This window comes from Halichoerus grypus, chromosome 15 (assembly GCF_964656455.1).
Source record: "Halichoerus grypus chromosome 15, mHalGry1.hap1.1, whole genome shotgun sequence".
NCBI lineage: Eukaryota > Metazoa > Chordata > Mammalia > Carnivora > Phocidae > Halichoerus > Halichoerus grypus.
In genome coordinates, this window is record NC_135726.1 from 9599777 (window position 1) to 9610601 (window position 10825).

The 10825-nt window shown below is 39.7% G+C and overlaps 1 protein-coding gene across 1 annotated transcript; it reads right to left on the reverse strand.

The window, feature by feature from the left end:
• Window positions 1–1301: 1301 nt before the first annotated feature.
• Window positions 1302–8667, reverse strand: CLEC3A (C-type lectin domain family 3 member A). The gene is made up of 3 exons (XM_036070040.2): window positions 8553–8667; window positions 3593–3676; window positions 1302–1693 (listed from the first exon to the last, which is right to left on the reverse strand). The coding sequence occupies exons 1-3, from the start codon at window positions 8665–8667 to the stop codon at window positions 1302–1304; spliced, it is 591 nt and encodes a 196-aa protein (XP_035925933.2).
• Window positions 8668–10825: the final 2158 nt, after the last annotated feature.

The following is a 10825-nucleotide window of genomic DNA, read 5'->3' on the forward strand; positions in this document are numbered from 1 at the left end:
TCCAGGGTATTTCCTCCCCCAAATTATGCCAAGTTTGGTATAAACCAATGTAGTTTGAATAATTAATCAACATCCAAATATATCCGCAGCAACCAGAACTCAGGCTTTATTGTGCAGTGAAAAAAACTAAAACTTAATTCCAAGCACACGTAATTAAAGTTTGCAGAGAAAGATATTGTTCATAAAACATATTTGATATTTAAAGAAAAAAATGACATTTGAAGAACAGAATACACTTAGAATTTCTGGCTTCTAAAAAGCCCATTTCCCTCAGGCCTAAGCTTTGTAATTTCATATTAGGCAATGATGTTATTTTGTACAATCTAGTTAAACTATTTAATGGAAATAGCATTTGACAGAATAAAATACTACATAGATGTATGACTACAAAATAGTATTATTTAAATCCAATGTTCAACTTCAAAAGATAGATTGCCCCTAATAGACTTCAATATATGCTTGTTTAAATATATATATAAGTACATAAAGTATATAAAAAAGGAAATGATATATATAATATCAACCCTCGATTTCATCCGGGAGGATAAGGATACTAAAGCCAGGGAAAAGTAGACATATTTTTTTCTTACTTATTTTCCCATACACTCTGCCTTAGGGTTACCCGTTTGAGTCAGAAATTGTAATGTAATTCTGGGACTAAACATTGACCAAATATGCTACTTTATCATTTCCTTTCAGAACTTGACTAGGCATTTTCAAAATCAGTGTGTGTATATGGTGGAGGGAAAGGGTCATGAAGAAAACAAAGTTAAATCAGAACATTTCTGAGACATCCATGTTCTGATGTGGCAGACAAGATGCAGGTCCCACCAGGGGATGCAGCAACTCAGAAAAGTTTATGGGCTAGCAAGGTACTATGACTGGGATGGAACAGACTGGGCATCAGACTGAGGTTTCTGGATTATATCACACCCAGACTCTCTGATTGAGAGAATTCTCATCAATCAAATACATACTAAACTTTAAAGGGAAAATCTTCCAGGTAGCTGTTGTGTTTTTAACACAGACGTGGTTTCTATACAAGGGAGAGGGCCTAGGAAAGTGGGAAGGATTTGATAGCCCATTTTGCAGAACCCACATTAACATTGTGCACATAGCTGGTCATTATTTTCTGATCTCCTATACCCCATGGAGGGCAAAATCACAATGAAATGTGGTAGCAAAATTGGCTGACTCCTGTATTCCTATGGACACAGATGCCCGTGTGACAATTCTGACTTACTCTTGTGAACCATCAGCCTATAAATCGTGACCGATCTTGCATTTTTGAGAAGAGCCTATTAAGGGATGATAAATTCGCATATGTACCTCTTGCTGCTACGACAGACCTCGTCACTCCATTTCCCCTGAGCTGACTGGGAGAACAGGGCACAGTTTTCTCGCTTACCGCCGTTAGGCTGTGCACGGTCCCAGTTGAGGAAGGAGATGGTGACTCCATGGACATCAACAAACTTGCCCTCTGTGACCATGTCATTGATGCCCAGCCAAAAGTCATTGACACCTGGAAGGCTGCTTTTACCATAGTCTCGGAGGGCATTGATTTCATCAGAGTTTCTGGGGATAACCAAGGTTCCTCCCTTGGAGATGCAGTCTTCGTTGGCTTCATGGAAGTGCTTCAAGCCTTCCGAAGCAAGGTAGCATTTCTTGTGAACTTTTGTGCCTCGGAGACAGACTGTAAAGATGTGAAATTTGATATATTAAGATGCTTTTTGAGTGTTTTGCATCCAGGACTGGACTTGGAAAATAGCAATTAATATTTGTGGATTGAATGATGTGTCATCATAATGATGAATTAATATTTATTGGAGATTTTGTATGTGTCAGACCCTGTGCTAAGCACTTTATAATAATGAACTCATGTAATAATCACAGCAGTCCCAGAAAGTGAGATTTTATTACTCCCACTTTTAGAGATCAGGATATTGAGGCTTACAGAAGTTGTTATTTGTAACGACTTAGTGTGTAAAAACGTGTTACATAGCAGATAAGATCATAACTACATAAATCCAGGTCTGTCCCACCATCAAAACATTTTTAGCCCATGCTGCTCTGATAGACACATGCTTGGTAGTTTGTAGAGCTCTACTGTGTGCTGATTTCCTTGGAACTTCTGGAACTGGGTGGTGTTCCATAATTATTTAAAAAACAAACAAAAACAGAAGTGTGAGTTGACATATGGAGAGACAATGGTTTTGTTATGCAGATAACTCAGCCCTGGTAATATTGTTTAGGTTATCCAGGATAAACCAAACATAAAGATAGTTTTAGGGCAAAGCATTGGAGAACCAGGCTCTGACATTTATTAGGTGTGTAATTGTTGGAGAAAATACTTAATGTCTCTGTGCCTCAGTTTCCTCATCTGTAAAATGAGGATAATCATAATGGCACCTATCTCATAAATTGTTGGAGGACTAGTGTGTTAATATTTGTAAAGTATTTATAGTGCCCAGCTGTGGGGAAAGCGTTAATAAAACTCTTTTGCCTTCTGTCTGGTCATTTGATCTTCCTTTAGCTTCTGAATTCTGATCCTAGAAACCTGATAAAGGGAATATGTAAACAGTATTACTAGGCAAAATTGCTTATGGTAAAAATGACCTTGAACTGGTCATATATAGCTGGCCTGGGAGTTATAAATCCTCGATGGAAGGCCATAACTTTAGTCTTCCCTGAAAGTGGTAACTCTTATAATTGGACAGGTCTCTTGAAGGACCCTTGAAGTTCTGTTTTTGGAGTTGCTTTGTAAGGTGTTGGATCCCGGGGGTATAAGCATTGTGGGCAAGGGCTGTTCTTGAACCCACCCAGTGTGGCTCTCTTTTCCTTACCCTGGGAGCCAAGGAGGGTAGCTTTTTAGGTTTCTGGGAGCTCTACCCCCATGTAAAGAGGAATGGCAAGCTGTGGTTCTAACCAATGGCCTTCCATTTGCATCTGGTGTTCCATGTGGCCAGAGTGAGTCCTGTGATCCTATGTTTAGTTGAACCTCAGCAGATCTCCCAATGGGCACTAAGTAAACATCTAATGAGTGCTAATTATTTTCACCAATTAATATTTGCTTCAATTCTGTTTCATTGCCTATTAGAGAAGAATTATGAACAAGCTTTTAAAATGTATTATTGAAATGTTTATTTTTATTTCTCTACCACCCATATATAGGAGAAGGGAGTAGAAAATCAAGCTGATTTCCCCAAACAGTTGTCTGCCCAGCTTTTGAATCCTTTCTCCTGGACGCCTCTCTGGGTTTCCAATGTGTCTTTTAAAAAGTGTCACCTAGGGGCGCCTGGGTGGCTCAGTGGGTTAAGCATCTGCCTTCAGCTCAGGTCATGATCCCAGAGTCCTGGGATCAAGCCCCACGTCAGGATCCCTGCTCAGCGGGAAGTCTGCTTCTCCCTATCCCTCTGTCCCTCCCCCTGCTCCTTCTCTCTCTCTCTCTCAAATAAATAAAATCTTTAAAAAATAAAATAAAAAGTGTCACCTAGAACTTGACATGTATTCTAGATATGGTTTGAATTACTGGCAAATCACGATTTCTTTTCCTATCTCTTTTGAGACAAGGCATTGATGAGTCGGGTCTTACCTGTCTGTAGGGCTTGCATTTCCTTCAGGGCATTGACTTCTCTCCAGAGCTTTTCAATTTGAGTCTTCAGGTCTCCATCCTTTTCTGGGGATATTTTAGGGTAGGAGGAATGAAAAGCGTATGATTAAAATAAGATAAAAATAAAATAAAACTTTGGAACCCAGAATCTAAGGTGAGGGTGGTTTTGATGAAACTGAGCCGAGTGTACATGAAAATTAATGGATGACAATATGTTGGCCAGGAAGATTCATAAGAGCTTGGTTGTAGTAATAATTCTAGATGGTCCTTCTTTGAGACAGGGCTGCTGTGCCTCTCCAGCCCCATCCTGTGGGACTCTCCCTCCATCAGGCATCAGACTTGTTGACTTTCAGAGTCAGGTGTGTCATCTCAGCATCCATTCCTTTGGGTTCCTCCTGCCTGGAACACTCTTGCTCCAGCTCTTGTCCATCTCCTCATTGAGCTGAAATATCTTTTCCAGAAGCCTTTTCTGGTCATTGTCTCTACATTAACATCTGTCTGACTAATCTCTTTCTTTGAACCTTTACTTTTCTTCTGAGCACTTTTCTCTAATCTATATTTTTACTTACTTAATTTCATGTGTCTTACTGTCCATGGTGCTCTTTGTGCTTAACACAATGCTTGGCACATAATAGCTGCGCATAATGTTTGTTGAATGAATAGACAAGATTCTAGGACTGATGGGGTCTGTCTTAGAAATTGACAGTTTGAACTCTTCAAAGGCAAGAATTATAATAAATTATCATAAATAACAAAAAGGAAAAATATTAAGAGCCACCATACACTGTACACCAGGAGCTTAATTCTTTCAGTATTCCTGTGAGATAGATACCATCACTATCCTCAGTTCACAGAAGAAATAGTAGAGGCACAGGAAGTCAAATTAACCTGCCATAGGCTAGCCAGCTAGTAAGGTGCAGTCAAGATTTGAATCTGTCTTACTCCAAGTCTGTGCTCGTCACATCCTTCTGATCTGCTCCTGCACAGTAATTGCCTGATCCCTAGCACATGCCCTTGAACAGAGAAGATGCTTAAAGCTTGGTATGAGCTGTCCCCACCTGCCTCCTTATATAGATGCCATATGGGGAATCTGTGTTCTATCCTGGGTTTTTCAGGACCGTCCCAAAATCCACACATGCTGATTCATCATCCTCTTTAACATGCGCTTTGCAAGTCAGGTGTTTCCACGCTGGGTTAAGAAAGCCTTCTGGGATACCCAGGGGTGGACCCCACCTCTGTTTCACTTGATGTTGCAAATCAATTCTGAAAGCATCCAGTAGCTCAGCTCAGAAATACAGTAACCCAAGAATTTCCTCAGAGACCATTCGATCCAGAATAAATATAAGGGTACATTCAGAATGCAAAACCATCAACTGTTGGAGACCAGGCTCACAAAGACCGCTGAAGACTTGCTTCCAAGTTTCAAATTGTCAACCATACAAATGTCATCGCCTTCCCTCTCAGCTTCCTGCTTCATTCTATATAAGTATGTGGCCTCCACAGGGAAGCTGTAAACGTTGTAATTAACATGAAGACATGAATAACATTAGGCTCCTGGGAAATCATTATGGAAATCATTGTCCAGGTGACTTGGCTTCTGCTTCTAACCTTTGTGACAAATGTGGATGTGTTTTGTCTACAATGAATACAGGGAATATTTCAATTTAAAAATTAAATTTTAGGGGCGCCTGGGTGGCTCAGTCGTTAAGCGTCTGCGTTTGGCTTGGGTCGTGATCCCAGGGTCCTGGGATCGAGCGCCGCATCAGGCTCCCTGCTCTGTGGGAAGCCTGCTTCTCCCTCTCCCACTCCGCCTGCTTGTGTTCCCTCTCTCGCTGTATCTCTCTCTGTCGAGTAAATAAATAAAATCTTTTTTAAAAAATTAAATTTTATTCATTTCTGCAACATATAATTTATTGAGACCTATGAGTTAAATTACCAGGGAAATTTTGTTTTTGAGTTAAGTCCCTCGATTGCCATTTTGAGTAAAACAACAATAACAACAACAAAAACTCCCTCTAATTTTATTATTGTTTTTCTCCAAAAGTAGTTTCAGTATAGAAATGCAGAAATAATTCCTGGAAAATGACCAGTAAACCTATGAAATCTACCTCATCCTCATTAACAACCAAAGAAGTGTCAACCTTTTTAACAACCAAAGAAATGCAAATTAAAAGAGAGGTATTTTGTTTTTTGGTTAGGTTGACAGAGCTTAAGCTGATGATACGATGTTACGTTGTCAAGGTGTGTGGGAATGGTCACTCTCATATGCTGAAGACGGGAGCAGTGTGGGTTGATGCTATTATTTTGGGAGACAGTTGGAAAGTGTGATGAACCTGCAGTTTTCTAGAGGTGTATCATAACATCCTACCTAGCATGGGTTCAATATATGTGTACAAAGCAGTTCACTGAGGCAGTGGGTCAAAAACAATAGAATGGAAGCCACATAGAAGTTCACCAAGAGAGAACAGATGACATGAATCACGACCCATCTGTGCAATGGAATATTATGCAACTACTTTAAGGACTGATGTATCCCTTATGTTGATAGTTATCCAAGATTCGGTGGATGAAATAAATTAATAGCCAATTCTTATTTGGTTAAAAATAGCAGGTTTTAATTGTGCATTAGAAGAACTCTGGGAATATTATTTCCCAACATGTAATAGTGGGTAATTTTGTGAAGAGGGTTGGGAGAGAAAAAATGGCTTTCATTTTTGATTTCATAAAGTTTGGTATAATTACCAGATACTTAAAATGTTTTAAAATTGTATGTGTTAGTGGAGAGAGAAGTGTTTGGTAAGTTTAGGCTTATTGCATCACTTACTGCTGTAGAATCTGCTTTCTTGGACTTAATAGCGAAAACTCACAAAAACTCCTTCAGGAGGATGATGCTGAAGAGGTGTGCGCAGTCAGTTAAAAGGCAAACAGGGAAGAAGAGCATGTGGGTATACATGCGTGTGGCTGGGATGGGGTGGGGGGAGCTCTGCATGACCTGAACCGAATGACTTCAGAAACATCCCCATAGCACACACACACCCACATGTTCACAGCCCTCTCCACGTCCCTACTGGGTGGTCACCACTTGGCCACTGCCTCCTGGCGGTGAAGAGATGCTGGCAGGAAAAATACGCCACATGATCACACAGTATCTTCTCCCTCCCTCCTTTCCCTGCCCTCATCTTCACCAGTATACTATACCACGTATGAGAAGTATTTTAACCTTCCATTTAAAAGAGGTAACAGGAAAGTTTAATATTGTATAAGGAAAAAGAGTCCACTGAAGAAATCTTGCGTCAGACCTAAATCATAGAAATAAACGCCCCCTTTTTAGGGCACTTTATAATACGCAGAACACACACCAAGACAAGCCTCCTTTTTAACCCACCAGCCATCCATGTTGTGTCAAGTCTGCCTTGCACTTTGTTGGTTATGTTTCATATGTTTTGTTACTAATGAGGTGAAATTGTTAAGGAAATAGTGTCATAATACTGACCTTGAAATATGCTGATAGGAAAATGAAAATGACTCAGAGAATGAGATAAAACATCACTCTTCGTCTCCCTTGATACTTTTTTCCTCTTGCTATGCTTTCAGCATATTGCAGATAAATTGCTGTCATCTTTGTTTTTTGCAAGATTTGTTTTTCTTTTTTAAAGATTTACTTATTTGAGAGAGAAAGAGAGTGAGCAGGGGGGAGGGGCAGAGGGAGAGAGAGAATGTCAAGCAGACTCCCACTGAGTGCAGAGCCCAGCGCAGGGCTTGATCTCACGACCCTGAAATCATGACCCTGAGATCATAACCTAAGCTGAAAGCAAGAGTTGGTCACTTAACTGACTGAGCCACCCAAGAACCCCTTTTTTTCTTTTTTGCCTCTTAACCCAGTTCAAGCCATCCAGATTTGGGGATTGCTTGGAGATACAGTTTTGCATTAAAATGTTTTCAAACGTAGGGACGCCTGGGTGGCTCAGTCGGTTAAGCGTCTGCCTTCGGCTCGGGTCATGATCCCAGGGTCCTGGGATGGAGTCCCACATCGAGCTCCCTGCTCGGCTAGAAGCCTGCTTCTCCCTCTGCCTGCCACTCCCCCTGCTTGTGCTTTCTCTCTCTCTCCCTAATAAATAAATAAAATCTTAAAAAAAAAAATGTTTTCAAACGCTACATGACTTTGCACGTTGAAATATTTTTAAGTTTAAAAAGAGGTTCAATTTCTCTCTGACATGAAAAAACTTAAATGTGTAGTATAGACTGTCTTTTTTTTTTTTTTAAGATTTTATTTATTTATTCATAAGAGACAGAGAGAGAGAGAGAGGCAGAGGGAGAAGCAGGCTCCCCGCTGAGCAGGGAGCCCGATGCGGGACTCGATCCCAGGAGTCCGGGATCATGACCTGAGCTGAAGGCAGACGCTTAACCATCTGAGCCACCCAGGCGCCCTAGACTGTCTTTATATTGTCAGAGGTATGAAAATATACCTATGTGATAACCAGTGACAAAATGGTCTAACCTTGACTATACATTTAATAAGATTATAGTTATCTTACAAATATATTTGAACAGTTATATAATATCTAGGAATGAAACAGTATACTCTAATTTTTAATCAGTCTATCCTACTTGACCCCTTGTTCATAATAACCAGATATCCACGTATCCAGGTTACCTCCCTCTGAAGAACATTCTTCGTGGCTAAGCTCACTTGACAAAGGATATACAACACAGAAACTTTTTCTATTAAAAAAAAAAGGACCCCACTGCGTGATTCCTTTAAATATCAAATTGTTCCAGAGAATTAAAAGGTCACTCAGTCCCCTGAAATGCCATATACACATGATGGCATGGTACTTTCACCAGAGACAGTTCTCCTAGAAGAGTTTGGAAATGAATATTGCCCAGTCCCTCCCCACACTGAGCAAGCCTAGAATTTTGCTGGCCTGAAAAGCCCTGTTACCTTTCACTCGGCGTTTGCTGTGCTTCCTGGCTTTAAATTTGGATGTGTGGCTGGTGGTCTGGTCCAGGAGTAAGGTGATAACCAGGATGTAAATTACAAGTCCATTCTTTGCCATGGCTTTTGGGCAAGTCTGAGGACCACTGCCAGCTCCTGTGAAGTAGCTAAGAGGCAAGTAGACTGCGCAGCTACATCTTGCTCTGGAATGCCTGGGGCCAGCTTTATAAAAGCTCAAGTGAAAATTGGCTGGAATCCTGCTGACGAAATGTTTGAATTCCTTGGCTGGCCACAGCAGAAGGTGGCCCCTTGTTCTTGTGTCTCAGGTTAGACTTTTTTTGTTTTTAATGTTCCTGTTATATTTTCTACTTGACTTGCCTTTTCAGACTTAACTAAGGGATAAAGGGTTTTGCCTGCTTTCTTCTTCTTTCTTAAAGTCCAAGAGGTTTGTAGTCTCTGTAAAGACCCCAATATTTAAGCCCTTGATTTGGAGCTCTGAAGTTCACTTAATCATCTGGGAAATTCAGTCCCGTTTTCAGGGCAAATAAATAAATAAAGCACACCCAAAAAACTAGGAAAGCTCCTGCATGTGTATGACTGTGTGTGTGATGCTGGAGTCTACACACATTCATGTGTCTACTCAGCTCAGGTGAAACTTGGGAATGGTTTGCTCACAGAGCGTAACAGGGGTGGCCAAAGCGGATGGTCCATGATCAAACAGAAGGCTTTCTATTAGGATTTTGTGAATTCATGAAGAGTTACATTTTTGGGAAACACTTTAGAATGAAAAGAAAATTAAGATGGTGAATTATTTCTGTAAGAATTAATATAAAATATCAACTATAGCTATTTTGCAAATCCCTGTCACCCAACACTTTCTGCCTTGAAATTACCCCAAACACTTAAAAAATACTGTCAAAGGGAATACAGAAATAACAGAAGAATAGAATGAAAGACTCAGTATAATTATTCTTACCTTAACAATGGGCTTTTTAGGACAAATTCTAGGAACTAGAGAGGCTTTTGTATCAAAATCAAGGGACGTCCATTATCTTTCTTTTTCTTTTTGAGACAACATAGGAAGAATCAAGGGATGATTCATTTCCTCTGGATCTTGGAAAACCACAGTCTAATCTATCTTCGTTGCCTTCCTGTGAAAGCCTCTTTGTACCCTACCCACGTATTAACACTGAAGTAAGATCGCTGATAGAGAAAAGTCTGACATGGTTTAGCAATGTAAATGTGAAATAAAGAATAAATATTTTACTTATAATGCAGAATCCTTGTACTGATTTGGGCAATCTATGAGTAGGCACTTGACAGCATTGTGGAAACAAGCTGAGCTGGGTTCAAGTTTGTATTTCAACCATTTATCAGCTGTGTGCTCTTGGGCAAGTCACTGAACCTGTCTGGGCCTATTCTCACACAGAGCTAGGAATGCCTACTTTACAGGGCTGTTGGAAAGATTAAATGAAATAATAGCTGTAAGCACTTAGCACAATGCCTAGTGCTTAATGATAATAATAGTAATAATATCTGTAACATCCTTACCATCAATTATAATAGTATGTACAATTCATTTCATGGAATACCAGATCTTTTTATTCTTCACAGCAAGCCTATGGGATAAATATTTTCTCCAGTTACAGATGATTGAATCTGAGCCTCAGGAAAGTTAAGTGGACTTGTTCATCACTCAGATTCCAGTGGAATTGGAGTAGAATTTAAAATCTAGTTTTGACTGACCCTGGAAGATCTCTCCTTTGACCTGGCCTGTGAAAAATATGCTTTGATTTGAATAGGGAAAAGGATCAATGCTTTAAAACTGATCTTATGATTGATTGAAAATACTTTTTTCCAGCTTCTTAAATCCTTTCCTCTGAGAAGAGATTTTGAGTTACAGAACAGTCGTGGAAAGCTAATGATTTCTCTTGGATCTTTGATCTGTGCTATGTTCAAACTAGATTTGTAAGAAAAGGCTGTCTTTTTTCTTCAAAATAAATCTATATTGTTTTAGGCTCTTTTTCCTTTCTAGGAAGCCTTTGACACTTTTTGGATTTGTTTTCTTTTAGCCAGATCCTAAAGCCTTTGCTTTCCCCCTTTTAAATTAAAAGACTTTATTTTTTAGAACAGTTTTAGATTTCTAGAAAAATTGAACAGAAAGTATAGAGAGCCTGCCCTGCCCCCCTCCCCAGTTTCTCCTATTATTAGCATCTTGCAAAAAAACCAAAAACCAAAGAAAAAATCTTGCATTTGTGTAGAGTATTTGTTATAATTGA

Bases quoted from the DNA above. Each gene is read 5' to 3' on its own strand.
- CLEC3A (XM_036070040.2), bottom strand. From the start codon at position 8,667: ATGGCAAAGAATGGACTTGTAATTTACATCCTGGTTATCACCTTACTC. The intron at 3,677-8,552 runs GTAACAGGGCTT...AAATATCCCCAG, and splicing joins CAGCAAACGCCGAGTGAAAG to AAAAGGATGGAGACCTGAAG. The intron at 1,694-3,592 runs GTAAGACCCGAC...ACATCTTTACAG, and splicing joins AATGCAAGCCCTACAGACAG to TCTGTCTCCGAGGCACAAAA.